This window comes from Euleptes europaea, chromosome 2 (assembly GCF_029931775.1).
Source record: "Euleptes europaea isolate rEulEur1 chromosome 2, rEulEur1.hap1, whole genome shotgun sequence".
NCBI lineage: Eukaryota > Metazoa > Chordata > Lepidosauria > Squamata > Sphaerodactylidae > Euleptes > Euleptes europaea.
This window is the reverse complement of record NC_079313.1, coordinates 138,848,852-138,876,276: the sequence shown is the minus strand read 5'-3', so window position 1 is coordinate 138,876,276 and position 27,425 is coordinate 138,848,852. Positions and strand designations below refer to the sequence as shown.

General features: G+C 47.8%; 1 protein-coding gene across 1 annotated transcript; it reads right to left on the bottom strand.

Annotated features, from left to right (window-relative positions):
- Positions 1-550: 550 nt before the first annotated feature.
- Positions 551-20,531, bottom strand: BPIFB2 (BPI fold containing family B member 2). Its single transcript, XM_056844938.1, has 15 exons — positions 20,399-20,531; positions 18,955-19,060; positions 18,430-18,534; positions 17,246-17,380; positions 14,603-14,660; positions 13,359-13,419; positions 12,501-12,592; positions 11,249-11,437; positions 10,195-10,248; positions 9,062-9,226; positions 7,469-7,536; positions 6,913-6,964; positions 3,791-3,848; positions 2,343-2,419; positions 551-592 (listed from the first exon to the last, which is right to left on the bottom strand). The coding sequence occupies exons 1-15, from the start codon at positions 20,502-20,504 to the stop codon at positions 551-553; spliced, it is 1,368 nt and encodes a 455-aa protein (XP_056700916.1). The 5' UTR covers positions 20,505-20,531.
- Positions 20,532-27,425: the final 6,894 nt, after the last annotated feature.

Genomic DNA, 27,425 nt, shown 5'->3' with positions numbered 1-27,425 from the left:
CCTCTGCCAATTTGCCAGGGAGCCTGCAAAGCTGCAGGAGACTTTAAATCAGGACCAGGCGACATTTTGCAGTGAAAACAGGTGCCCAAAATGTACAAGAGGAAGAACATTTTAATAAAGAGGATAAAGATAAACGGCAATGGAATAAAACCAGAGGAGAAGCATGCTGTTCGAGAGAAGCGCTGGTCCATCTCGCTGATTTCGATGGGAAAGTGAAACAGGCATTGAACTCTCTTCCACTGAAATCAGTGAGATTCAGTCCTGGTAAATTCCATCTGGAACCCTGCTCAGAAGGCAAACTACAAAAACAAAACTCCATCCTGAGCCCCATCCACTGATTCAGAAGTAAGTTCCATTACGAAAATGTTTCTGCTCCCATCCCTGGCCCTCGCCTGCAGCCAACCCCACCCCCCAACACACACATTTAGGCTCCCCATGTTTCTTGCAGCAAAGAAATGTCGATTCCTATCCTTTCTTCACGCAATAGGCATTGCAAACAGAGCGGAAACTGTATTGGGAAGAGGCATTCCTGGTGGATCTCCACCTCAGCTCAGTGTTTATAGTCAAGGTCACAGTTGACTTGCGCATAACCCTGGAAGTGCAAAGAGAAAAGGCAGGAATTAGTGCATGTTCCTGCCTAAAGGGTTTGGGATGGCGGAAGCGTGTTCAAAAGACATCACACCGCTTCTGGATCTCCTGGCATCGGCGCTGGGCCCCTTGAGCAAATGAGAAAGGGACTCACTATGGCTCCAAGCCCAGAAAGTGGCTCTTAGGATTGCCACCTTTTTCACCAACATCTGCTCCTGTGCTTTTAACAGCACAGACTGCATTTCCCTCCATGCCTTGAAAGGGTTTCCTGAATAATGGCTAATGTTAAAGGCACAAAAGCAGGCGAGCTAGAGTATGGAGTCAGTTGGCAATCTTCAAATGGCAGTGACTGACCATGCTGGATCCTGATATGGGCCAGGCTGGGGAAGATGGCCTCTCTTCCATGATCTGTCTAATCTCCTTTGAAAGCCATCTCTGTGTGTGGCCATTGCTACATCCACTGGCAGCAAATTCCACATTTTAATCGTTTGCTGTATAAAAAAAAATTCCTTTTGTCTGAGCTTCCCCACATTCTCATTTTCCTCACTTGTCAGTTCATGTTTCTTTGGGGTATTTTTCAGTTCCGCACATGTTTTGCTCCCAGTGTGGTGTAGTGGATAAGAACGGTGGTTTCGAGCGGTGGAGTTTGATCTGGAGAACTAGGTTTGATTCCCCACTCCTCCACGTGAGCAGCGGAGGCAAATCTGGTGAACTGGGTTGGTTTCCCTACTCCTACACATGAAGTCAGCTGGATTAATTTGGGCTAGTCACGCTCTCTCAGCCCCACCCACCTCACAGGGTGTCTGTTGTAGGAAGGGGAAGAGAAGGTGATTGCAAACTAGTTTGATTCTCCCTTAAGTGGCAGAGAAAGTCAGCATATAAAAACCAGCTCTTCTTCTTTTCCCCACTCCTCTAGGGGGTTGATTCAATATCACACAGGTTTATGTCACACATAAAAACCTGCATTTTAATTCTGCAGGGAGATATGCCGGACGTAAAAGTGTATGATAACAAATCGACCACTAGAGGGAGCGAAACATCTGTGGGACTGAACCCCCCACACACTCCCCCAGAAGAAACAAGAAGTTAGCAAGTGAGGGAAATGAAAATGCGGGAAAGCCCTCTGTCTTGAATCTACTGCCCATCAGCTTCATTGGATGCCTTCAAGCTTTAGTAGTTTGAGAAAAAAATTCTCTTTGTCAACTCTCTCCACACTCCATAATTTTATATACCTCTATCATGTCCACCTTTAGTTGTCTCTTTTCTAAACTGAAAAGTCCCTGACTCTCCAACCGTTTCTCATAGGGAAGGTGCTCCAGGCCCTAGATCATCGTGATTGCCCTCCCCTGTGCTTTTTCCAGCATATATAGGGGTCACTGAAGGAGTGGGAGGGGTAGTTGTGAATTTCCTGCATTGTGCAGGGGGTTGGACTAGATGACCCTTGAGGTCCCTTCTAGGTCTATGTTTCTGTAGATACTTATTACTGCTTAACACGGACAGGGCGCCAGCTACATGCTAGGAGCTGTACAGAACATATAGGTGATCCATGCCCAGAGTTCTTCATATCAACAATAGGTAAGGAGGAAGCCCAAAACTGGCCCAGGTGTGATGAGGAGGGGTTTGAGGAGAGGCGGCTGGAGGAGGAGGGGGGGAAGGAGTTGGTTTTTCAGTATTCTGAAAAATGCTTTCCTCAAGGAAAGGGTGTTAAGGAGGGCACTGAAGGCAGGGGGAAGCAGCTTAGCCAGCAAGCTCACCTCATGGATCTCGATGTCACCATCGGTATACTGGACGTTGGCCAGCTTGGGGAGAGAGATTCCTCCGACCAGAACAGCTGAAAAGGAAAATACCCATGCGGTCACCGTCTCCTTCCCCTTATGATGGGTGCAGAGTAGAGGGTCTCATCCTCTGCATTCAGTATCATTACCAGCCTCTCCCAGCCCCCTATCCATATGTTCTTGCTAGGGGTGCCAGCCTGCAGGTGGGACGCCCTGGAATTACAACTCATCTCCAGACTACAGAGGTCAGTTCCCCTGGGGGGAATGGATGCTTTGGAGGGCATTGACCCCACTGAGGTCCCTCTCCTCCCCAGCCTTCACTCCCAAACCTCCATGAATTCCCCAACCTGGATCTGGCAACCCGACTCACCACCACCACCACCACTGGTGGCCAGGGGGGGACCTGGCAACTCTACTAGTCATTCAGCTTGCAGGGAACAGACCAAATCTCCTTGCTTTTCTGTGCTCCATTTCAGATCTTCTGGTTTCAAGAAGCAAGCAGGTACAGGGGGAGTAGGGGCTGTCCACTAGGTGGCCCTAGGCAACCATCTAGGTTGGGGAGGATTTGGGGAGGGGAAGGACCTCAGCAGCAATGTGATCCATACTGTTCACCCAAAGTAGCCATTTTCTCCAGGGGAGCTGGTCTCTGTCATCTGGAGATCAGCTGAAATTCCAGGAGATCTCTAGGCCCCACCTGGAGGTTGGCAAGCCTAACCCTCCTGCTCCTTACCTAGGCTTGCCAATTGCCCAGTGGGGCCGGGCAAAAGCCCGCCAATCCACCAGCTGTGGGTCAGCAGGCAAAAGAGCCAGGGAAGTGGGAGGAGCGCAATGCCGACGTCGCTTCTGGGTTTACCTGAAAGCGACATGGATGCTCTAACAACCTCCGCCAAAACTCTATTAAAACCAGAGTTTCAGTGGCGATTGCTAGAGCGTCTGCGTCGCTTCCCGGTAAACCCGGAAGTGACATCAGCGCTTCATGCGAGGCGCACGCGCATAGCTCGCATCCCCCAGCAACGCCCCCATAAAGCTCCCAACAGTGGAGCAAAGGGACCTGGCAACCCTACCTCCACCACACTTCATCTCGTGCAGATGGTGCTGCTGTACCTTGCCCTGCCCTGTCAGAGGCAGCTTTTCTATGCCATGCCCACCTCACCCAATTAAGAGGGCATAAGGAGGGCTGGCACCATCTTCCCACCCACCCCTCCTTCCTGGTAAGGGGCCAAGGAGGGCGGCCACCATCTTCCTGCCTCCTCACAGCATGGGGAAGAGGATGGCATGGGTACCCTCACCTAGGGCATCCAAAATCCTTGGACGGGCCCTCAGCAGGCACTCGGAAACACATCAGCAGGAGTACGGTGCTCCCAAGAACCACAATGGGGATCACTGAGCTGGAAGGTCAGTTTCCTGAAGATACTAGCCCTCCTTACCGTTCATGTGAGCCAGGAAATTCTTCTCCATCACCGAGACTATGATTGTTCTCATCTTCTCAACCTGCCAGAAATGAAAGAGGAGGGCGTAAATGGTGCAAATCGAATCCCTCTAAAAATCTTGTATGAGTCAGGAAGGCCCCTGGGCTTGAGTTTTCTGTCTCCTGAGATCACGCACATGACCAGAATATTTTACCTGGTATTGATGTCAGGCTGACTGGGCGATAATTGTTTGGGATTTCTTCCCCCCCCCCTTTTTAAAGATGGGGACCACATTTGCCCTCCTCCAGTCTGCTGGAACCTCTCCTGTTCTCCATGAATTCTCAAAGATTATTGCCAGTGGTTCTGAAATCACTTCAGCCAGTTCTTTTAACACCCTTGAATGCAGTTCGTCCAGCCCCGGAGACTTGAATTCATTAAGAGTAGCCAGGTATTCCTGTACTATCTCAGTGTCTATACTATGCTGTAATTCCCCTATTGCATCCTCTGCTCCATTATTCCCAGGTTGAGCACTATTCTCCTCTTGGGAGAAGACTGAAACAAAAAAGGAGTTAAGTAATTCTGCCTTTTCTGCCTCCCCTGTTAATAACTCACCATCCTCTCCACGCAATGACCCAATCATTACCTTGATCTTCCTTTTGTTATGGACATAACCAAAAAACCATTTTTTGTTGTTTTTAACTTCCCTGGCTAGCCGGAGCTCATTCTGCGCTTTAGCCTTCCTGACTTTCTTCCTACATGTGCTGGCTCCTTGTTTGAATTCCTCTTTGTTGATTTCTCCCTTTTTCCATTTCTTGTACATGCCCTTCTTAAATCCTATCTCAACCAAAAGTTCTTTAGACATCCACCCTGGTTTCTTCAAACCTCTACCTTTTTTTCTCCTCGTGGGAATTGATTTAAATTGTGCCTTCAATATCTTCCTTTTAAGAATTTCCCATCCTTCATGTACTCCCTTCTCATTCAATATTCTCACCCATGGGATCACACCCAGTAGTTCCCTAAATTTATTGAAATCAGCTTTCTTAAAGTCTAGAGTACATGTTTGACTATTTCTTGCTTCTCCTTTCTGCTGTATAAAAAACTCCAGGAGAACATGGTCACTCCCACCCAAAGATCCCACTCCTTCTACCCCATAAACCAAGCCATCATTATTGGTTAAGATCAGATCCAAAATGGCTGTTCCCCTTGTTGCTTCTTCCACTTTTTGGACTATGAAGTTGCCTGCAAGGGAAGTGAGGAATTTGTCCAACCTAGATGTTTTGGCAGAGTTGGCCTTCCACCAGATGTCAGGATAATTGAAATCTCCCATTACTACTACATCTTTCTTTTTTGAACGTTTGGACATCTGTTCCAGGAAAGCATCATCTAACTCTTCAGTTTGGCTTGGGGGTCTATGATATACCCCCACAATGACATCACTATTTTTCTCTCACTTAATTTTTAGCCAGATGGTTTCAAGCTGGGTTCCAGTGTTTAAGTCCTGGATCTCCTCGCAGGTGTAATCATCCCTAACGTATAATGCTACTCCTCCCCCCTTCTGATTTGGTCTATTTTTCCGAAATAGGTTATACCCTTCAATTAATACATTCTAATCATGAGACTCATCCCACCAGGTTTCCGTAATGCCTATTACATCATATTTGCTTTTTGCTATTTAAAGTTCTAGTTCATCTTGCTTATTTCCCATGCTCTGTGCATTAGCGTAGAGACACCTTAGACCACAGGTCCTTCTTCTTGGCAGCTTATTTAAGATTGACTCCCTCCCATTGTTACGTTTTTGAACTGACTTTCCTTGCGTATGTGCTACCCTGTGCAAACCGTTCATATCTATATTTGCAGTTATTGTCCTCACTTGAGGCTTTAAATTTATGTCTCACTTCCCCGGAAGATTTAGTTTAAAGCCCTCCTTATCAGGCTTGCAAGGCTGCGGCCAAACACATTTTTACCCACCTTTGAGAGGTGCAAACCATTTCCTGATAGAAGAGCATTATCCAGGTAGCGTAAGCCATGGTCCAAAAAACCAAACCTTTCCTGGCGACATCATTGACACAGCCACTCATTTATTTCCAGAATTTTTCATTCTCATCCCAATCCACGGCCTACTACAGGAAGAACCAACAAAAACACAACCTGTGCTCCCAGTTCCTTCACCTTTTTACCCAAAGCTGTATAGTCCCTTTTAATACTTTCAGGGCTGTGCCAGGCAGTATCATTTGTTCCCATATGAATAAGAAGGAAGGGATAATGATCTGTGGGTCTAACAACTCTATCCAGACTTTCCGTCACATCCCGGATATGCGCTCCCGGCAGACAACACACCTCTCGAGACAACAAGTAGGGTCGACATGCTTTACCCTCTACCCCTCTCAGTAGGGAATCCCCAATAACCAACACTCGCCTATTCCTACATTGGGGAGCAGAGGTTTGAGTCCCGTCATCCACAGGGACCTGAGAGACCAGGTGGAGGGTAGTGCATTTAGCCTGGCAAGCATATATGCTCTACGCTGTTGCGGTGCAGTTAGACATGTAAAGTATAGTGCTATATGTTGTCTATTTGGCCAAGGCTCCCAACTCAAGGGGGAACATCTACTGCTTGCATGGCTATTTGCCTTACAGATAATCATCTTAAGCCACCTAGCAAACCAGATTATCATATGTGTGAAAATGAATGCTCAGTTAAATCTACCTTGGATAAACAAAATGCAAGCAAGCGAAGAACCACAACCATCTGCATTGTGAAAACCTAGGGTTGCCAGCCTCCAGGGCTTGGAAATCTCCTGGAATTACAACCCCTCGTCAGATAATAGAAATCAGTTTCCTTGGAGAAGATGGCTGCTTTGGAGGGTGGACTCTATGGCATTGACTCCGCTGAGGTCCCTCCCCTCCCCAAACCCTGCCTATCCCAGCTGCACAACCCCCCCCCCAAAAAAAAACTCAGGACTTCCCAAACCTGGAGATGGCAACCTTGTCTTTTGCAGAAAAGTTTCCCCAAAATGCAATCCCATCATTCCACTTTGGATGCTCAGAAAACTTTGATTGTTCCTGGACATGAAACAGGATAAAAAGACAGCTTCCTTTTCTGGCAAGGCTGGCAGTCACAGAAAAAACGGAAGGCGGCTGACACTGACCTGCACGTCTTTCACACTGGAAGAAACCATCTCCAGACCCATCTCCCTGCAAGTGAAATCAAGACAACTGACACTTCTGACTTCTACTAACACTTTAAGGGGGGGGGGAGATGGATCCTTTTAAAAACACCATTTTTTCTAAAGTGCTAACAACAAAGCAGAGGACCAGGTTTTGATTAGAGAAAACCAAGTTGAAGGGTCAGCCCTCCTCCCTTCCATGTATGACCCCGAGGCTAATCGAAGCTGCAGAAGCCTGCAGCAGAGGTGCATGACCTTTCTCTTGCTAAATGTATTCTCAGTTCATTCAACGTGAAAAATCAAACTGTAGAAATTATATTCATTAAGCTCAAAGGCTCTCCAGGTCCTTGGTTCCTCAGGATCCCAGTCATCTTGGGATTTGGGGATTAAGCTGCCTCTTAATGGCAGCCTAGAAGAATTTACAAGCCCCCTTCCTCTCCTACTTGCCCCTGCAGTACTCCACTTTGCGCTGCAACAATGCTGTGTCCCAGAAGGACGTGAAAATCCCCGTGAGTAGTGAATGTGAACTCACCCCTGAAGGGCAACCGATAACTGGAGGTAGGTCGGTGAGACATCCACTTGGAGGGACAAGGCCAGCACCTGCAATAGAGACAGGAAGGTTAGGACAAGAGGAGCAGGAGAAAGCGATGCAGGGATCCACACTATTAGCTTTGAATGCTAAAAGACAACACGTCTTTCATGAACTGGAGCGGAGAGGATTTCACCCTTCCATTCCTTGGTCCTGCATCCCATGTCATCTGAGAGTCCCCGGTGAATGAGGAAGGTTGCTAAAATTGCTTTTGGAACTGGAATGTGCACTGCTGTAGCATTAGGGTTGCCAACCTCCAGGTACTAGCTGGAGATCTCCTGCTATTACAACTGATCTCCAGCCGATATTGATCAGTTCACCTGGAGAAAACGGCCGCCTTGGCAATTGGACTCTATGACATCGACGTCCCTCCACTGACCAAACCCCACCCTCCTCAGGCCCTACCCCAAAAACCTCCAGGTATTTCCCAACCAAGAGTTGGTGATCCTATGTAGCATCCAGCCCTTGGGGTCCATTTGCATCTTCCCCTCCCCTGTCACAAGGCAGGCATACACGTGCATTGATGAAGGCTTGCTTGTGCAGCAAGGCCATGATCCAAGGGAGGCAACAGGAGCAGGGGTGTGTGGAGCCAACAGAAAGCAGGCAGCATCGGAGGCACAGCCGAGCCAATAGACTAATAATAGAACAAAGGAGGGGAGAATCTGCTCAACATTATCACAGCCCCAACCCAAGAAGTAGGGTAGCCAAACTCCAGAAGTTCTCCAGAAGTTCTCCCAGAAGATCCCTCAGAATTACAACTGATCTCCAGATAAGGGGCCTGGTGTTCTCCCAGAAGTCCAATTGAGCTCCAGACTACAGAGATCAGTTCACCTGTACCAAATGCCTGCTTTGGCGGGTGGACTGTATGGCACTCTAGTCCTTCCCTTCCCTAAATTCTGCCTTCCCCAGGCTCCATCCCCCAAATCTCCAGGAATTTCCCAACTCAGAGTTGGCGACCCTATTTCCAGACTTAAGAGATCAGTTCCCTGGAGAAAAAAGCTGCTTTGGAGGATGGCGTCTATGGCAATACAGTCCACTAAGGTCCCTCCCCCTCTTCAAACCCCACACTTCCTAGGCTCCAGCCCCCAAATTTCTAGACATTTCCCAACCCAGAACTGGCAACTCTAGCCGGAAGCTTCTACTTTCAAATGCCTTGCTGGAGGGAACTATTTCATAGTCTCTGGCATATAGACAATAGCCAGCAAGAGAGTAATGTGCTGCATAAGTGCCTTCTGAGCATGCTGCAGATGTGTGTACCTGTGTCACACACCCCACCTGCTGAGCTAGCTGGAGCAGAGAAACATGCAGCTCCAAAATGGGGTTAATAATGCCCGGCGGGGCTGTTTCGGCTTAGGAAAAATACCCAGTGGGAAGGCAGAAGCCTCTCCAATCCCTGCACCATGGTCTCGACCTAAATTAGGCCCTTGTGATTTTTTAAAAACGAGTCCCCCGCAGCTGCTGTACGGCTGCGAGGACAGACATTTTAAAAAAAATCACACAGAACATGGAGAGAAAGGCCAGCAAGTTTCCACTCACACAGCGCAGAGAGCAGAGGGTCTCGGAGGACGAATCGGCCACCTCCAGGTGGATGGTGGGACTGATGCTCAGCGTGGCTCTGCCTTCTTTCAAGGTGACAACAGGAAGCTCAGCGAGGACCACAATGAGAGCGATGGCAACATCCCTGGGATACTTTTGTGCAAGCTGCAAGGGAGGGCCAGAAGGAGTAAGAGCAAGAAGGTGAGTGAGGGGCTGTGGCTCAGTGGTACAGCATCTGCTTGGCACGCGGAAGGACCCAGGTTCAATCCCCGGCATCTCCAGTTAAAGGGACTAGGCAAGTAGGTGATGGGAAAGACCTCCGCCTGAGACCCTGGAGAGCCGCTGCCGATCTGAGTAGACAATACTGACCTTGAAGGACCAAGGGTCTCATTCAGTGTAAAGCAGCTTCATGTGTTCATGTGATTTGCCCACTGTCTGCTGGTCTTAGACTATATTAAAGTTATTGATTGATTGATTTGCCCACTGAGGGTATGAAGCTGCCTGACTGGGAGACAGACCCTTGAGCAGTCTTGCCTAGTGCTGCCTTTTACAACTTGCATTGCCTCTAAGGTCTTCCTCAGGCCTCCTGCTGCTAGAGGTTGGACCTGGAAGCTTCTGCTGCACACAATGCACACATGCTACAGTTATGCAGGGCTCTCCCAGTAACTTTCCTATATCAGATCATTTAACTCCTAGCCAGAGGTACACCTCAGTAATGCTACAGGTTCATTCTGGGTATAGATCACAATGGGTAGCCATGCTAGTCTGTCTGAAGAAGTGAGCTGTGTCTCACAAAAGCTCATACCCTAGCAGAAATTTTGATTTAATTTCAACCCGTTGGTTCTGGTCCGACCTTCTGGGGCAACAGAAAACAACTCGGCACCATCCTCTCTATATGACAGCCCTTCAAGTACTTGAAGATGGTTATCATATCCCCTCTCATTTTTCTCCTCTTCAGGCTAAACGTACCCAGCTCCTTCAACCTATACTCATAGGACTTGGTCTCCAGACTAAATCATTTTGGGAGGGGGGGGGTTTACCTTAGTGTGCCAAGATATCTGAGGACTGCTTTGCCCTCTCTATGGGTAGGTCATCAACGGTGACCCCAAAAAGGGCAAAGAGATGCCACTTACCGAGGGGATGGCAGATTGCAGCATAGAGGTGGAGAGGTGGAAGTCTCCAGAGCCCTGAAAAGAAAGAAGCAGGTGTGTTTTTCACCTTGGGGAGGGTCAAAGACCTTTCCCACCTCCCCTGTGACAAACAGGAGTAAGGAGGGGGCGCACGTTCATGAAATTTCCATTTTTATGCAGCCAAAGCATAGGGTTGGCAACCTCCAGGTGGTGGCAAGAGATCTTCTATTATAAATTGGCTCCAGCCGATAGAGAGCCGTTCACCTGGAGAAAATGGCCACTTTGACAATTTGACTGTATAGCATTAAAGTCCCTCCCTTCCCCAAACCCTGCCCTTTTCAGGCTCTGCCCCAAAAACCTCCCGCCGCTGGCAAAGAGGGACCTGGCAACCCTACCAAAGCAGCAGCAAAAGGAATCCACAAACTTTTCTCCAACAGAGCAAGAGAAGGGGAGGGAGGGTTGGGGTTGCCAACCTCCAGGTGGGTATACAAGCAAAAGAACAACAGCACAAGCTCGTATGTAAAGAAATACAATGATGTATTCAAAAAGTATGTAAAAACACACCAAGAAAAATAACACTATAACTGTACTAACGGTGCAAGGTCAGTGAAATATGCAGTTCATTGAACTAAACATGAACACAAAGGCAATCTAATTATAACTATTCACAGAAGAGATCTGCATGATTATTAGATCTCCTGGAATGGAAGCTGATCTCCAGGCTTCCGAGGCCAGTTTCTCTGGAGCAAATGGCAGCTCTGGTGAGCAGACTGTATGGTATACCACAGGTTTTAGGTGAAATCTGTCTCCAAATTCCTCCCTCGCTTCTCCCCGCTCCAGGAATGTTGGCACATCACCTCCATGAATGTAGACATTCTTCCTGCACTGTCGAAAAGCCCTTTTTGCTGTAGAAAAGGGGAACCCTATTTGCAACGGGGGCAAAAAGATTCGCGCGCACACACACACCCAAAGGATGGCAGATTGATTCAGTTCTAACCACAGTTCAAACGGTCACTGGGCAAGGAAAGTGGTTAAAAGAAACCTTCCTTCTACTAACCGACTTTCCTCCGATGTTCAGATTAAAGGCTCCAGATTTTTCCAGGGTTTGAAAGAAATGCTCAAACATGTCGTCGGACAGGCCCATGGTCACCATGGAGTCATCGTCAGCCGTCTCTTGGGGGGGTAAGGAGAAAGGGGGCAGGGGGCTGGAATCTTGCACGGGCTTCCCCATCATTTCAAAGGCAGCCTGCAATGATTGAAGAAGTGGAAGGAAGGGTCATTTTCATAATGGACAACACTGTAGAATCCCATAGCACACCCCCTCCCATTCAGAAGAAGAGTTGGTTTTTACATGCCGACTTTCTCTACCACTTAATAAGAATCAAACTGGCTTACAGTCACCTTCCCTTCCCTTCCCCTCCCCACAATAGATACCCTGTGAGGTAGGTGGGGCTGAGAGAGTGTGACTAGCTCAAGGTCACCCAGCTGGCTTCATGTGGAGGAGTGGGGAAACAAATCCAGTTCACCAGATTAGCCTCCGCCGCTCATGTAGAGGAATGGGGAACCGAACCCGGTTCTTCAGATCAGAGTCCACCACTCCAAACCACCGCTCTTAACCAGTACACCACATCACCCACCATCTGAGAGATTCCGGAGATTGAACCAGGGATCTTCTGCATGCCAAGCAGATGCTCTGCCACTAAGCCACAGCCCTTCCCAAAGTCACAACTAAAGTCAAAAGGGGGAGTCAGAAAAGAAGCACACTCGACCCAGAAACTGAACTTGTAACATGCACAGAAGCCTCAGCTACAGACTGGGGAGATTTCCTGGGACACAACTGTCAATGATAAAGTCGTTCCCAGACTATAAATACCTGAATATATGAATCTGCTTTCTACTGAATCAGACCACTGGTCCATCAAAGACGGTATTGCCTTCTCAGACTGGCAGCCACTTTCCAGGGTCTTAGGCTCTTTCGCATCACTTACTACCAGATCTTTTAACTATAGATTGTGGGGACTGAACCTGGGACCTTCTGCATACCAAGCTGAGGCTCTTCCACTGAGCCACGGCCCCTAGGGCTCTGCCTCCCATTGGAAAGGCATGCACAGGGGCTCAGATCCATAGTTCAAGAAAGGTCGGGTTCAGATCTGTGCTCACAGGTTTAAACCAATGGCCCTGCCCTCCATTCTGAGGACTTGGGTTGACTCAAAGAGAATCGTTCATGGCGGCGTTAATCCCATCCCTCAGTCCCATGCAAACCGCCAGCCTCTTTGATTTGGGCCTGGACAGGGGGAAGAAGAACTTACATCCAAATCGAGATCCATGTATTCACTGGTGATGTCAGGGTTCTCCAGCATGGAGTACTGGAGGTGAGACATAGAGTTGATGGTGTTCAGGCCTGCAGGGGGGCAAATCAGAGCTCTAGAACAGCAAATGTGGGCATCTTGTCACCCCAAGGAAAGGCTGGGCCTGCGATTTGTGTTCGATCCTCAACAAGCTTCCGATTTAAGCACCAACGACATAGGAAGGCTGCCCACAGAGGTGCAACCGAAAGGGAAGGGAAAGGGACCCAAAAGGCAGGAGCCGTCTTGGACACAGGGCTAGGGCTACCAACCTCCAGGTACTAGCTGGAGATCTCCTTCTATTTTAGCTGATCTCCAGCCGATATAAATCAGTTCACCTGGAGAAAATGGCCACTTTAGCAATTGGACTCTATGGCATTAAAGTCCCTCCCCTCCCCAAACCCTGCCCTTCTCAGGCTCTGCCCCAAAAACCTCCCACCGGTAGCGAAGAGGGACCTGGCAACCCTATATAGGGCATCCAGGGCTGCTGCCCGGGGCCCCATGTTGGGAGGGGCACAGCCCCTGAAGGCCTTCATCTGTGCAGTGCAGGGAGGAGGCACCTAGCTGGCTTGCCAAGCCCCTCAACCACATGTGGAGGTGCCCTACCCATAGTGTGGCTACCCTCCAGGTGGTGGCTGGAGATATCCCACTACTGATCAGTTCCCCTGGAGAAAATGGCCTCTTTGGAAGGTGAACTGTATGGCATCATTTCCCATGGAAGTCCTTCCCATCCCCAAGCCCCGCCCTCCTCAGGCTCCACCCCCGAAATATCCAGGTATCTGAGCAAGACCTGCGCTAGAGTAGCCTTCAGCTGCAACTTACCAACCATGGTTCTCAAGTGGGCATTCAGCCCCAAAACCACATTGGAGACGCTCAGACACATCTGCGTGAAGAGGGAGAAAGAGAAGGAGGTGGTGAGCCGGGGTTATTACAGGTGGTACGGAATTTAGAAGGTTCCGGAGAGGAAGAGATGGAAAATACTGAATCTGACAAAGTGAAATCTGTCTTGCCTGCCTACCTGCCAAAGGGTGGAGGGAGGAAAAAAGTTTAATACATGGCACCACACCAAAAGCATAACATCATTTCCAGTGAGTATCCAGAAATGACATCACATCACTGGCATGACATCAATGTGATGCTCTAGAATTTGGGCAAAACTCTATGGTAAGAGCGTTGGAGCCACATCATGCCTACAATGCGATTCCACTTCCTGAATTCACTGGAAGTGACGTCACACCATTGGCGTGGCATGATTAACATCATCCCTGCCCTCTCTTCCCCCCCACATATTGGCTTATTGTTTTAGAAAGCTGGGAGCTTTAAGCATCTCTCAAACACGAATGCTGCTGTTAACATCTTAAATTTTAAATATTTGAAATTTCAAGATTCGCTTTCCGAATCTCATCAACCAAAGATTATCATAGAAACATAGAGCTGGAAGGAATCCAAGGGTCATCTAGTCCAACCCTCTGCACAATGCAGACAATTCACAACTACCCCCCCACTCCCCCAGTGACCCCTGCTCTATGCCCAGAAGAAGGCAAAAAACCTCCAGTATCCCTGGGCCAATCTGGCCTGGAGGAGAATTCCTTAACTCATCCCAAAGTGGCAATCGGCATTTCCCTGGGCATGTAAGAAAGGGCCACGAGAGCCCAGCCTTCCTGCCCTCCTTCTCATGAGCTGCCTAAATTCATAGTGAGTTACAGAATCAGCCTTGCTATCAGATGGCAATCTGGCCTCTGCTTCAAAACCTCCAAAGAAGCAGAGCCCACCACCTCCCGAGGAAGCCTGTTCCACCGAGGTACCGCTCTTATTGTCAGGAAGTTCTTCCGAATGTTTAGCCGAAAGCTCTTTTGATTCAATTTCAACCTGTTGGTACTGATCTGACCTGCATGCAAGAGCTGCATCTTCTGGATGGCTACCACCACCTTTCCAGCACTTAGAGTTAGTGATCACACCCGTCATGCTAATTGCCTTGTGTTGGAGAGATGTAGTCTGGATACTCTGGGGGCTGAAGAGGTCAGGCACAGTTGTAAGCCAAATGGGATGTTTCTGGGCTACTGTACCTTGTCAACCAATATGGCTCGGAGGTGGTTCTGAAAAGGCCGCAGGAAGCCAAGTAAACTGAAGAAGGGAGGAAGCAAACAAGAAATATCAACAGCAGGAGGAAAGTTTAAATACTCATAATTGGAGGGGGAGACATGGTGGTCCCATTGTACATCATTAGGCATGGGGTGATGGGCAGCCCATTCCTAAAGGGAGGGGCCAAAAGCCCATAGGAGCCGGTGTGACCCCTACACTGGCATCTGTGCCACTTGTGATAAGCCTGTCGTATTGTATCAATATTCAATCACAATAAAACGGTCGGAAGTTGATGATTCAAAGCAGTTTGTTTTTATTGGCCAATACACAAAAAGCTGGTGAAAATTGCCTAAAGCGCAGAGCAATTTCCACGCACATCAAAGGGTTGCAAGCATGGATATAGACTTCGATAATGGGTGGTTACAGAGGCGTAATACACACGTAAGATCCAACTGCCCAATACTTTGGACGTCTAAATTAGAATAGCCTATAACAGCATTGAAGGCATTGCAGAGAAAGTTATGATCTCATGTCCACTAATGAGCAAGAAGAGTTTTCAGTGTCAGGTGCTGCTATGTTTTGATCCTAAGCTACTGAAGTTCTTATCTTGGATCCTCGCACTTGCCAAAGCTAACTAAGGGAGTGTTCCTAGCTGGCCCGAAGAGGGAAGGGGGGGCAGTTTATGAGAGCATACTAAGATCTTCTATAGCTTCTCTAATTAACTACTAACAAGCAAAGCTGGGCCTCTTATACTCAAGGCCTTTAACATATGTGTGCTTGGTGTGACTTTATAATGGATGCCAACTCTTATATGCTGAGTCTAGCATATTCATAAGTGCAGATTATACTTTATTGATTACAAAGAATATATTTCAAATCAAAGAATCCATTTTTAATACATTTCCCATAGAATATAATGATTTCAGGCATTACACTTGCTCCATGCAAATTGGCATGGATGCCGGGGTAGGGCAGCAGCTTGGCTCTCGGAGGCCAGAATGGACCCCCGTTGGCATTTCCCCGGCGTTTCCCCCTGTGCCAGCATCCTGGAGAGCATTCCCAGGGGCGGAGCTGCCTTTAGGCGGCTTTCTAACCCCTTTTGGGCTTAAAATGTGCCATTATGCAGGTGTCAAAATACGCCTGCAAAATACATGGCACAGCCTTGTAGAACTCTATGGGGAGTTTCAAAGGGCTTTAAAAAAAAATCACCTTTTTCCATCTTGCTGCCCTCCCTCTGAAGTGAGCTTGATTTCTAAGGTGGAGTTTAGAGTTCACAGCCCTGGCATGGAAACCACATTCCCATGGCCCAGTGCCACAAGGGCAGCCCCTCGTAGGCACTGCCAGTGACGAGGCTAGGGTTGCCAACCTCCAGGTACTAGCTGGAGATCTCCAGCTATTACAACTGATCTCCAGCTGATAGAGATCAGTTCACCTTGAGAAAATGGCCACTTTGGCAATTGGACTCTATGGCATTGAAGTCCCTCCCCTCCCCGAAACCCCACCCTCCTCAGGCTCCACTCCTAAAACCTCCCACCAGTGGCAAAGAGGGACCTGGCAACCCTAGAAAGAGCCCTTCACACCCAATGATTGCCCACCTGGGACTGGGTCATTTTTAAAACTTTTTCTCCTCCCTGACTCTCCAGCCATGCTGCCGGGCTTTTCAAAGAATAAGGGGAAGTCCGCTCACTAAAACAGGCTTCTTTCTGCGGCAGAGCGATGGCCATTCTCCTTAGCAACAGAGCCAGACTGTTAGGTAAAACTCTTGAGTTGTGTTTTTGATGAAGGGGAATTGAAATTTGGCAGCAATAAATGTTGACAACGAAATAAAGCAGTCCAATTCTATTTATTTTTTGCCATCAAGTCACAGTCAACTTATGGTGACCTCGTGGGGTTTTCAAGGCAAGAGATGTTCAGAGGTGGTTTGCCATTGCCTGCCTCAGTGTAGTGACCCCGGACTTCCTTGGTGGTCTCCCTTCAAAGTACTACTAACCAGGGCTGACCCTGCTGAGCTTCTGAAATCTGATGAGATCAGGCTAGCCTGGGCTATCCAGGGCAGGGCAGAGATGAACATAGGTGGCTTGCCATTGCCTGCCTCTGCATCGCAACCCTGGACTTCCATGGTGGTCTCCTCTCCCATCCAAGTACAAACCAGGGCCGACCCTCCTTAGCTTCCCAGATCTGACGAGATCAGGCTAGCCTGGGCCAGCCAAGGCAGGGCAGGCAAACAGAGGTGGCTATCCAGGTCAGGGAAAGTCCAAATATATATTTATATATACACATACTGCCTCTTGTTTTAAGTATGATCCTACTATGTAACTTCTGCATCTTTTTTTAATACCCTGCTTTTCTCTACCTTTAAGAAGTCTCAAACCGTTTTACAATCGCCTTCCCTTCCTCTCCCCACAACAGACACCCTGGGAGGTAGGTGAGGCTGAAAGAGCTGTGACCAGCCCAAGGTCACCCAGCTGGTTTCATGTGTAGGAGCGGGGAAACCAACCCGGTTCACCAGATTAGCCTCCACCGCTGATGTGGAGGAGTGGGGAATCAAACCCGGTTCTCCAGATCAGAGTCCACTGCGGACTATAAAGGAAGTCAAGAAATAAATAAATAAAATAGATGCCACCTACTTGTTTCCGCCAAAGAGAATTTGTATATCTCCCAATAGGGACTTGCAAGCGGTAATGCTCAAGATGGGGAAGCCACTGGGGCTGCGCGTGACCCGGACATCAAGCAAGATGGACGACCCCAGCTTCCACTCCAAGCTGCAGGAGGAAGGAAGACAGGTGATGAGTCTGGAATGACGGCCCCTCTGATATGTCCTGCACTGTAAGGAATCTCCCTGACTGGAGCCCCCCCCCTTTTTGAAAAATTTAACCCATGGAAAACCTCCAGAGCTGCAACTAAATTGCACTCCAAAAGTCTCCCCTACGAATTTTCAGCATTCCCCGTTATTCTCTGATTGCAGGACTGATGGAGCGTAGAATCATAGAACCACAGTATCATAGAATCATAGAGTTGGAAGGGACCACCAGGGTCATCTAGCCCAACCCCCTGCACAATGCAGGAAATTCACAACTACCTCCCACCCCCCACATACCCCCAGTGACCCCTACCCCATGCCGAGAAGATGGCCAAGATGCCCTCCCTCTCATGAACTGCCTAAGGTCATAGAATCAGCATTGTTGACAGATGGCCATCTAGCCTCTGCTTTAAAACCTCCAGGGAAGGAGCGCTCACCACCTCCAAAGGAAGCCTGTTCCACTGAGGGACCGCTCTAACGGTTAGAAAATTCTTCCTAATGTCCAGATGGAAACTCTTTTGATTTAATTTCAACCTGCATGAATCAACCCGTTGATTTAATTTCAACCCACATATTGGATAGTACTGGGATCTGATATGGAAGCCCATCAGGCAGCTGGTCCGAGGCTCATTCTCGAAATGATTCTGCCATTGCTACAGGCAGGGACCCCAACCAGGGTTCGGGGGAGCAGTATGCCCCGTCCCTACTCCGCAAACACAGGAATCAAAAGGTGCGTGCATTAGGGAGCCAGGAGTGGCGATAGCTTTATCGCCAGGTCATGCACTGAGACAAAAACAGATTTGCTGCTTCGATAGGTCAAACAGAAAGAGTGATGCTTTGGTGGAGATGGATTTTTATCGAAGGTGCACAATTCGCAGTCGCAGGAGGCAGCCCCTTCCTCCCATGGACCGGACAGGGGAGGAATATTCTCCCCCCACTCAGGAGCCTGTGACAACTATGGGGTCCATGCCTTGCCCCATGGAAGACCCCCTGCTTAGCTCCCAAACTCACATGTTGCCTTTCATGTGCAATTTACTGCTGAAGGAAAGCTGGACGCCGGTCTTTGGAATGAGCTTCACAGAGAGGTGCGGGAGCTGAACATCCAGGATTTTGATGCTGCAAAATCAAGCAACCGTTATATGACTACCAAAGTAACATCCACACTTAGAAATTCTGGGAAAGGTCTCTAAGGCGCTACTGGATTCGAATCTAGCCTTTCTACTGCAGACCAACACGGCTACCCTCTGAAACTAGCTTCATGTTTAGAGAAGAAATCCATCATGTATTTTTCATGTCTCCACAGCCAGATATAGGCTCTGTGACATGATCTCAGCCCTGGAGTACAAATCTTCTCCTTTTTTTAATTACTATTTTTTAAAAATAAATAGGAAATTTCCTCACAGTTACGTGTGATGGAATTCATTTCCTGCATGACAGAGAGGTTCCCAGGGCCTGTAAAATCTCTTTCCTGCTTAACGGAATCTGAACATCGGTTTCTCTGCATTCACACAAACAGCCATGCATGACTCAACTTACCCCACTATTTTCAGAACGGATCCAAAAATAAACCCAGGAGGCTTATAAGCTGGGACCTGTATGGCCATCATACCCTTTATAAGGAATGGTCTTCCTTCTTGGCATACTGTGGAGAAAAGACATGAAATGCTTGTGAAAGATGCTCCCCAACCTGTATCATGAAAGACTTGAGATGCTTCCTTTATCTGTGCAGTTATAGTGTATGAATCTAACGTTTACTCTTCCTTTCTTCCTTTCCTGCCTTGCCCCCAGCGTACATCATTCTTCCTCTCTCTCCATTTTATACTCACAACATCCCTGTCAGGTAGACTAGGCTGAGAATGTGTGACTAAGATTGCCACCCTCCAGGTGGCACCTGGAGATCTCCCACTATTACAATGGCTGCTTTAGAGGGTACCCTGCTGATTAGTCTGTTTTTTCAGAGAGAGACAAAGCCTGAAATGATGCCAAAGAGACTGGTCGGGTTTAACCATGCTTCTTCCTTATCCTGCCATTTTTACTTTGTTTAATGTTTAATACAATTTTAAAAGAACGTGTTGCTTTGATTCCTCTTTTATTATTCTGCAGGAGAATAATCCCATTAATGGATTCTTCCCCTTTTCTGGTGGACTAAGGTTGGGAAATATCTGGAGATTTGGGGGTTGGGCCTGAGGAAGGCGGGGTTTGCCAAGGGGATGGACTTCAATGGGTCATGATGCCATAGAGTCCACCCTCCAGGTGAACTGATCTCCAGTCTTAAACATTTTTTAAAAGCTGAAGATGGTTTTATTTAGGACTGCATTTGATTACAGCAGTCCTAAATTGTGATTTATTTATTTTTGTTTTGTTTTATGTATAGAATCATAGAATCATAGGGTTGAAAGTACCACCAGGGTCATCTAGTCCAACCCCCTGCACAATGCAGGAAATTTACAACTACTTCCCCCCCACACACCCTCAGTGACCCCTACTCCATGCCCAGAAGATGGTCAAGATGCCCTCCCTCTCATGATCTGCCTAAGGTTATAGAATTAGCATTACTTGAAAACCTCCAAAGAGAGCCCACCACCTCCCGAGGAAGCCTGTTCCACTGAGGAACCGCTCTAACTGTTATAAAATTCTTCCTAATGTCTAGATGGAAACTCTGTTGATTGAATTTCAACCCGTTGGTTCTAGTCCGACCTTCTGGGGCAACAGAAAACAAATCAGCACCCACAGAAAATTTATGTACTTTATTTAATGTGTTTTATTTCTATTGTAAGGTGCCTTGAGCTCTGTAGGGAAGAAAGGCGGCTAATAAATGTTTTAAATAAATAAATATATTAAATAGTTTTACCCACTTTTTCTCCCACACTGGGGGTTGATCCTGGTTAATACTTGGAGCCTTAACATTTTTTTAAGTGGGAGATGCAAATGTGGGAGGAGCCAGTCAGATTCCCTCTGGCAGACATGCAAACTCACGTACCATACTCCAGCGCTTCTTGATGAACTCTCACCACAGTCCCAGGGGTGGTCTCGTGAGATGGGGCCAGAAGGCACAGAACGATACCCAAAGTACACAGCTTGAACATCTTCCTGCGGGGATGAAGCTGCCAGGCAATCTGGAAAGAGGAAGGCGAAAGAGTTCTCAGGGAGTTCTGACTAAGATCTGCTGTGCGCCACCAACAGAAGATCAAAGGCCTGTTGGAGAGAAGACTCCAGAATTCCATCTGACCGCAGGTTTTTTTGTTTAAAAATAGTCATACCCACCCATACCCTCTGCTTTCTTTACACCTAACTTGGATGTGATGTAATAGCCCTGCTGATGTGGGGACCCTCACTCTATACTTGCCCTAGCTGGTCTTATTTTAAGGCAGACTCTTTCAACTTAGAAGTTGCAGTGTTCAAAAAGCTTCCCACTACCTTGGAGCCTTAGCCTTCTGTCTGCTCCATGGCAGCTGTCAAGATGTAGCTCAGGTGTGACAGCTCATTCCTCTTGATGGGATCAGCCAAAATGGACCTCTCTTGCTCTGTGTCAAAATATTTTCTCTCTTCTGTTTTTCCACCCCCTTTTTGGCCAAAGAGATTTCTTGAAATCTCCAAGAAGATGACATTTGGCCCTTTACAGCCCCCAGTTATTTGTCTCCTCTAGGTACCAGATTCCAGCCAAGGTTTAAGCTGGCTGTTCCCTTGTCTTTGGCTATGAAGGCCATTTGCATTTACATTTGATGGTTGGTTCTTGCTCAGTGGTTTGCCATTGCCTGGCTCTGCATAGCCCCCCTGGACTTCCTGGGGGTCTTCCATCCAAGTATTAACCAGGATCAACCCTGCTTAGCTCCTGAGATCCGATAAGATCAGGCTAGCTGGGGCTATCCAGGTCAAGGCAAGAGACAAAAAGAGGTGGTTTGCCATTGCCTGCCTCTGAGTAGCAACCCTGGAATTCCTTGATGGTCTCCCATCCAAGTACTAACCAGGGTCAACCCTGTTTAACTTCTAAGACCATCAAGGTCAGGGCAGATGAACACAGGTGGCTTGTCATTGCCTGCCTCTGCAGAGCAACCTTAGCTTCCTTGGTGGCCCTCAATCCAAATACTAACCACTCAGCATAAAGAGATCCATAGCCCCATGGCTTCTGAAACACCAGAATTGGGTCCTTACCTTTGTGGGTCTCCAAGATGTTGGTGGCACTGGTTGTTCCCACCTTTTGGGCTAGCCTATGCCTTGGTTTTATATAGGCAACTGGGAGTGGGGAATGGAAAGCTGGCAATCAGGAGAGATGCCAACCCAAGGTTTAACAAGGGTGTTGAGTGTTTACTTGAGGCTCCAAGCACAGTGGGAAACGGGGAGGTTTCTTCGCACCACCCGCAATGTACTTTTGAGAGAAAGATGCCATCAGTCACCAAGGGCTGTCTTGCCAGCCCAAATTTATCAAGGATTAGTGGCACTTAAGGCTGCTGAGTTGACACAACGGCCACATCCTGGGAGCCCGTTGAGGCAACCTTCATGGTCTGGTAGAGGCTGCGTTCCTTTGCAAAGCACTCTTTGTTTGCAACACTGACCATTACCAACACTGACCATTTCGATAGCATCTTCGGGGGTGAACTGCATGCTGGGAGGGGCCATGGCTCAGTGGTGGAGCATCTGCTTGGCATGCAGAAGGTCCCAGGTTCAATCCCCAGCACCTCCAGTGAAAAGGACCAGGCAATGGGTGATGTGAATAGGATTGCCAGGTCCCTCTTCACCACCGGTGGGAATTTCTGGCTTGGAGCCTGAGGAAGGTGGGATTTGGGGAGGGGAGGGACATCAGTGACATAGAGCCCAATGGCCAAGTGGCCATTTTCTCCAGGTGAACAGATCTCTATTGGTTGGAGATCAGTTGCAATATCAGGAGATCTCCAGCTAAGACCTGGAGGTTGGCAACCCTAGACCTCAGCCTGAGACCCCCCCAGAGAGCAACTGCCAGTCAGGGTAGACAATGCTGTCTTTGATGGACTGAGGGTCCATTATAGGGCAGCATCATGTGTTCCTAGAAAATCACATTAGGATGCGCCAGATTGGATCAAGACCACATTGCAAGAGGGGGGGTTAAGCCTCCCTCCCTATGCCATCTTCTTGACATAAAATAGTACCAGGGACCCCACTTTTGCTATACTGGGGAAAACCCGCAGGTGCCCATTTCAATACCCTCTTGTTTTTCCATGTGCAAAGGGCAATTGTCCAAGGTTGTTTCTAGTTGGGAAAATGTGGAGGGAGACACACACATGCACACACAACACACACACACACACACAGCCCTTTGTGTGTTAAGTCCTCCCAATCCAAGGATAGGAATGATATGTAAGGGGGCTTTTACTCTCGAAAACTTATACAGGTTGAGTACCACTTATCCGAAAATCCGATATCCAAGATGATCCAAAATCCAAAACTTTTCAGTGCCCACAAAGGGTAATAATATGGCACGTGTGCAGGCCGGTCGCGTCAATGGCAGGTTCCCCACAATGCCCTACATGCATAGAATTATTAAAAAATATTGTATAAAATGACCTTCAGCCTATGTGTATAAAGTGTATATAAAACAAAAATGAATTTTTTGTTTAAATTTGAGTCCCATCCCCAAGTAGGGTTGCCAACCTCCAGGTACTAACTGGAGATCTCCTGCTATTACAACTGATCTCCAGCCAATAGAGATCAGTTCACCTGGAGAAAATGGTCGCTTTGGCAATTGGACTCTATGGCATTAAATCCCCTCCCCAAACCCCGCCTTCCTCAGGTTCCACCCCAAAAACCTTCGCCAGTGGCAAAGAGGGACCTGGCAACCTTATCCCCAAGATATCTCACTATGTATAAGCAAATATTCCAAATTTTGAAATAATCCAAAATCCAAAACACTTCTGGTACCAAGCATTTCAGATTAGGGATTCTCAACCGGTACCCCAAAAATCTTGTTTGTCTCTAAGTTGCTACCAGACTTAAATCTAACTCTTCTACTGCAGACGAGCCCGGCGACCCTCTGCAACCAGCTCCCGATCCAAATCTGACCTGTGCATGTATGATTAAAAAGAATAGCTGGGAGCTCTGAACCCACAGAGCAGGGGGTGTCGAACTCAATTGTTATGAGGGCCAGATATGACATCAATTTCACTTGGTCAGGCCAGGCCATGCCTCGCTAGCCCAGACTGAGAGTTTGGGGGAGGGTGGCTGTAGGGTTGAAACTACCGGAGAAACTCCTGGATACGTGTACCACCCTCTTCTTTAGGCTATTGCATCTTCTTTCCCCCCCTTTTTTTGTTTGGACTGTTGCCACATGTACAGGTTTTTGTAAATGAAAGGTTCTATATGTATTGTGTTATGCACTTCTAAAAATTGATGAAAATAAAACTCAGTGGGAGTTCAGTTTAATATTGAAGCTATGTTTTGTTGTAACATATTTAAATGCTAAACTATATGCCATAGTGGCTGCATATTCTTTATCAACCTCCAGGTACTAGCTGGAGATCTCCTGCTGTTACAACTGATCTCCACCCAACAGAGATCAGTTCCCCTGGAGAAAATGGCTGCTTTGGCAATTGGAGTCTATGGCACTGAAGTCCCTCCCCTCCCCAAACCTCGCCCTTCTCAGGCTCCGCCCCCAAAACCTCTCACCGGTGGCAAAGAGGGACCTGGCAACTAGGGTTGCCAAGTGCCAGGTGGTGGTGGGCAAACCCCCGCCAATCCACCTGGCTGCCAGCTGACCAGATGAGGGTCGGCAGGCAATCCATGCAACCGGCGACACGTCAGTTCCGGTTCACATCCAAAAGTGCTGCATTGCAAAGGGCCAGTTTCCACTCAAACTCCCAGTTTGAGTGGTAAAAGCCTGTTGCGATGCGGCACTTCCGGGTGTAAAATGCACCACAAGGGCCCTGCACTTCTGGGCGCACGCAACCCCCCCCCCCCCACCACCACCACCACCTCTACTCTAAAAACCTCCCTCCAAAGAAGAAGAGGGACCTGGTAAGCCTACTGGCAACCCTAGGTGGCTGCCTCGGCTGGCTCACAGGACGGATAAGAGCTCCCAAGGGGGCAGATGCCACCCTCGGGCCTTATGTTTGACACCCTTGCCATAGAGCATTCAATTTGCTTTCCAGCATCCCTGTAAGACAGGACACGATTTTTCTCCCCACTGCTGTCAAAAAGAGACTGCTGAGCACTTTGCCAAAGCCGCCGCCGCCACCACCATGATTTCGCAGCGGAAGCAAGACAGGGTCCAGTCACGCCCAGGATTATACCCAAGGCACTTAGCCCTTACACCTCAGTAGTTCCATTTATTTGTTTAAATTATTTTATCCGGCTGAAAAAGCTCCCAAGGCAGCTCGCAAGATTCATAGCTAGAAGACAAGCAATTAAAAGCAGATCATCAACAAACCCAGCGGGATAAAGCTGCCTCCATAGATTAACACCAAACGACAAGATGAAATGGTTCCATTGCACGCGCCATAAACCAAAAGGAAAGAGGGACATTTTTAACATTCTCATGCCTGTGGTCTCAATCCAAAATCTACTTTTCAATTTCTCGGGAAGTTCAGAAAGAGAGGCGGGGAGAGAGAAAAAGAGAGAGGGGGGCAGCTAGAAGGAAAGCCCTATGACAGTAGCCATCTGGGTGAACAGAGTGCAGGAAGTGAAGGACTTTGCACTGTCTCTTAACCTCAGACATCAGAGGGAGACAAGACTAGTGGGTCAGAGAGATAGAAGGGGCAAGACACTGGAGCATCCTTTCTCTACTGCTCTTAACTATCCCTTTGATATGTAGATTGCTACTCTTAGGAAGAACTTCCTTCCTTTCTGCTTCTTCCTCACCTCCTCACACACACTGGCACCTCTTCTCCATTTTGCCACTATGAGGAAAGGACGCAAGTCCTTGATCTCCCTCCATCCTAGTTAGTTAGAATAGATAGGGAACTATATTTTATCCTATCCTAACCAGAAATATATTAGTTGAATAGACAAAAAGGCTCCCGGCAGTTTTGTTCCTGGCACACACTGAGGTTTGGATGGGCTTTTCTGTGTACACATGAACACATGATCACATGAAGCTGCCTTCTACTGAATCAGACCCTTGGTCCATCAAAATCAGTATTGTCTACTCTGACCGGCAGCGGTTCTCCAGGGTCTCAGGCAGGGGTCTTTCACATCACCTACTTGCCTAGTCCCTTTAACTGGTGATGCCAGAGACAGAACCTGGGACCTTCTGCTTGCCAAGCAGATGTTCTACCACTGAGCCACAGCCCTTCCCCAATAGCCTTTGTGTACTCTACTAACTTAAAAAGGATTTGGGCGTAACAAAAGCCCTCATAATCCAACACAGAGACACCAGAAAAACAGAGAAGAGGAATACAGAAACCTGACCCATGTCCACGTTGCTTGTTCTACTGCCCCCTTGGTAGGGTTGCCAACATCCAGGTGATGGCTGGAGCTCTCCTGGGATTACAACTGATCTCCAGGTGACAGAGGTCACTTAAGCTGAAGGAAATGGTCACTTTGAAAGACGTCTTACTTTTGCCGTCCCAAGATACAGGAAAGGTACATTCCTTTAAATTTTGAATGAATTTTGCACGGAAAGATTGAAGGCTTGAGAAAGTCTACACGAAATGGAAGCTTACCGGATCTCCATTGCTTTACGTCTGGGCTTTACGTCTGGTTTCCGTTGCTATGTGATATATTTATGAACATTATAGACAACGAACTGATATGAACTGAGCGTTTACGCCGGCATATTTTCACAACTGTGTTTGTTTTGGGACTTCACCCATTGTTGTATATTTGTTGCTTTAGAAGTGTACCTGTTTTCAATATTCTCATTATATTCTTCTAATTGCAAGTATTGCTTTGTCTCTTTCCTATATTGGAAACATTTATTTGGTGCCATATTTTGAATTCCATGCTCCTGTAAGCACTTGTAAGCCTTTTGTTTGATTACAACATCCAGGTGATGGCTGGAGCTCTCCTGGGATTACAACTGATCTCCAGGTGACAGAGGTCACTTAACCTGAAGGAAATGGTCACTTTGAAAAGTGGACTCCATGGCATTATACCCCACTGAGGTCCTTCCCAAATCCCACCATCCTCAGGCTCCATCCCCACAATCTCCAGGTATTTCCCGGGCCAGAGCTGGCAATGCTCCCTCTTGAGAGTTTTTGATGCAAAGAGATATTGCATAGTCCTTCGTATCCACCGAATCACACATACCCTTAACCCTTGTATTATTAAACTGTGATCATTTATCTGTAGGGTTGCCTACCTCCAAGTACAAGCTGGAGATCTCCTGCTATTACAACTGATCTCCAGGTGATAGAGCTCAATTCACTTGGAGAAAATGGACGCTTTGGCAACTGGACTCTATTGCATCGAAGTCCCCCCCCTCCCCAAACACTGCCTTCCTCAGGCTCCGCCCCAAAAATTTCCCACTGGTAGCGAAGAGGGACCTGGCAACTAGGGCTGTTGATTCGGTAAAAACCAAACCGAAAAAATACAGAATAAATGAATTTCGGTAATTTTCTGGTTTGGGTTTCATCAAAATCTGGGAGGTTCTTGTAGGTTATCCGGGCTGTGTAACCGTGGTCTTGGAACAGCCCGGATAACCTACAAGAACCAATGAACTCTGACCGTGAAAGCCTTCGACAAAATCTGGGAGGTTGGCAAAGCCGAATTTGCCATTCCCGAAAATTCAGCTTTATCAGGAACTTCTTTCCGTGGCTCATGTGGGGGCATTTTTGCAGGTAGAGGTCCCAGATTTTCAGGGTAGCTAGAAGGGACTCTCCTTGCAAGAACCCCCAAGTTTGGTAAAGATTGGGTCTGGAAGGGGTCACACACATCCCTTTCTCAATAGGAATGCATTAAAAAAAGTTTGTTTTAATGGAGGAAGAGGGCAACCCATTCCAGACACCATAACTTCGGACCCCCTGACCCAATCTTCACCAAACTTTGGGGTTCTTGCAAGGAGAGTCCCTTCAAGCTACCCTGAAAATTTGGGACCTCTA

Bases quoted from the DNA above. Each gene is read 5' to 3' on its own strand.
- BPIFB2 (XM_056844938.1), bottom strand. From the start codon at position 20,504: ATGTTCAAGCTGTGTACTTTGGGTATCGTTCTGTGCCTTCTGGCCCCA. The intron at 12,593-13,358 runs GTAAGTTGCAGC...GCCCCCCTGCAG, and splicing joins CCACTTGAGAACCATGGTTG to GCCTGAACACCATCAACTCT. The intron at 11,438-12,500 runs GTAAGTTCTTCT...CAATCATTGCAG, and splicing joins ACATGGATCTCGATTTGGAT to GCTGCCTTTGAAATGATGGG.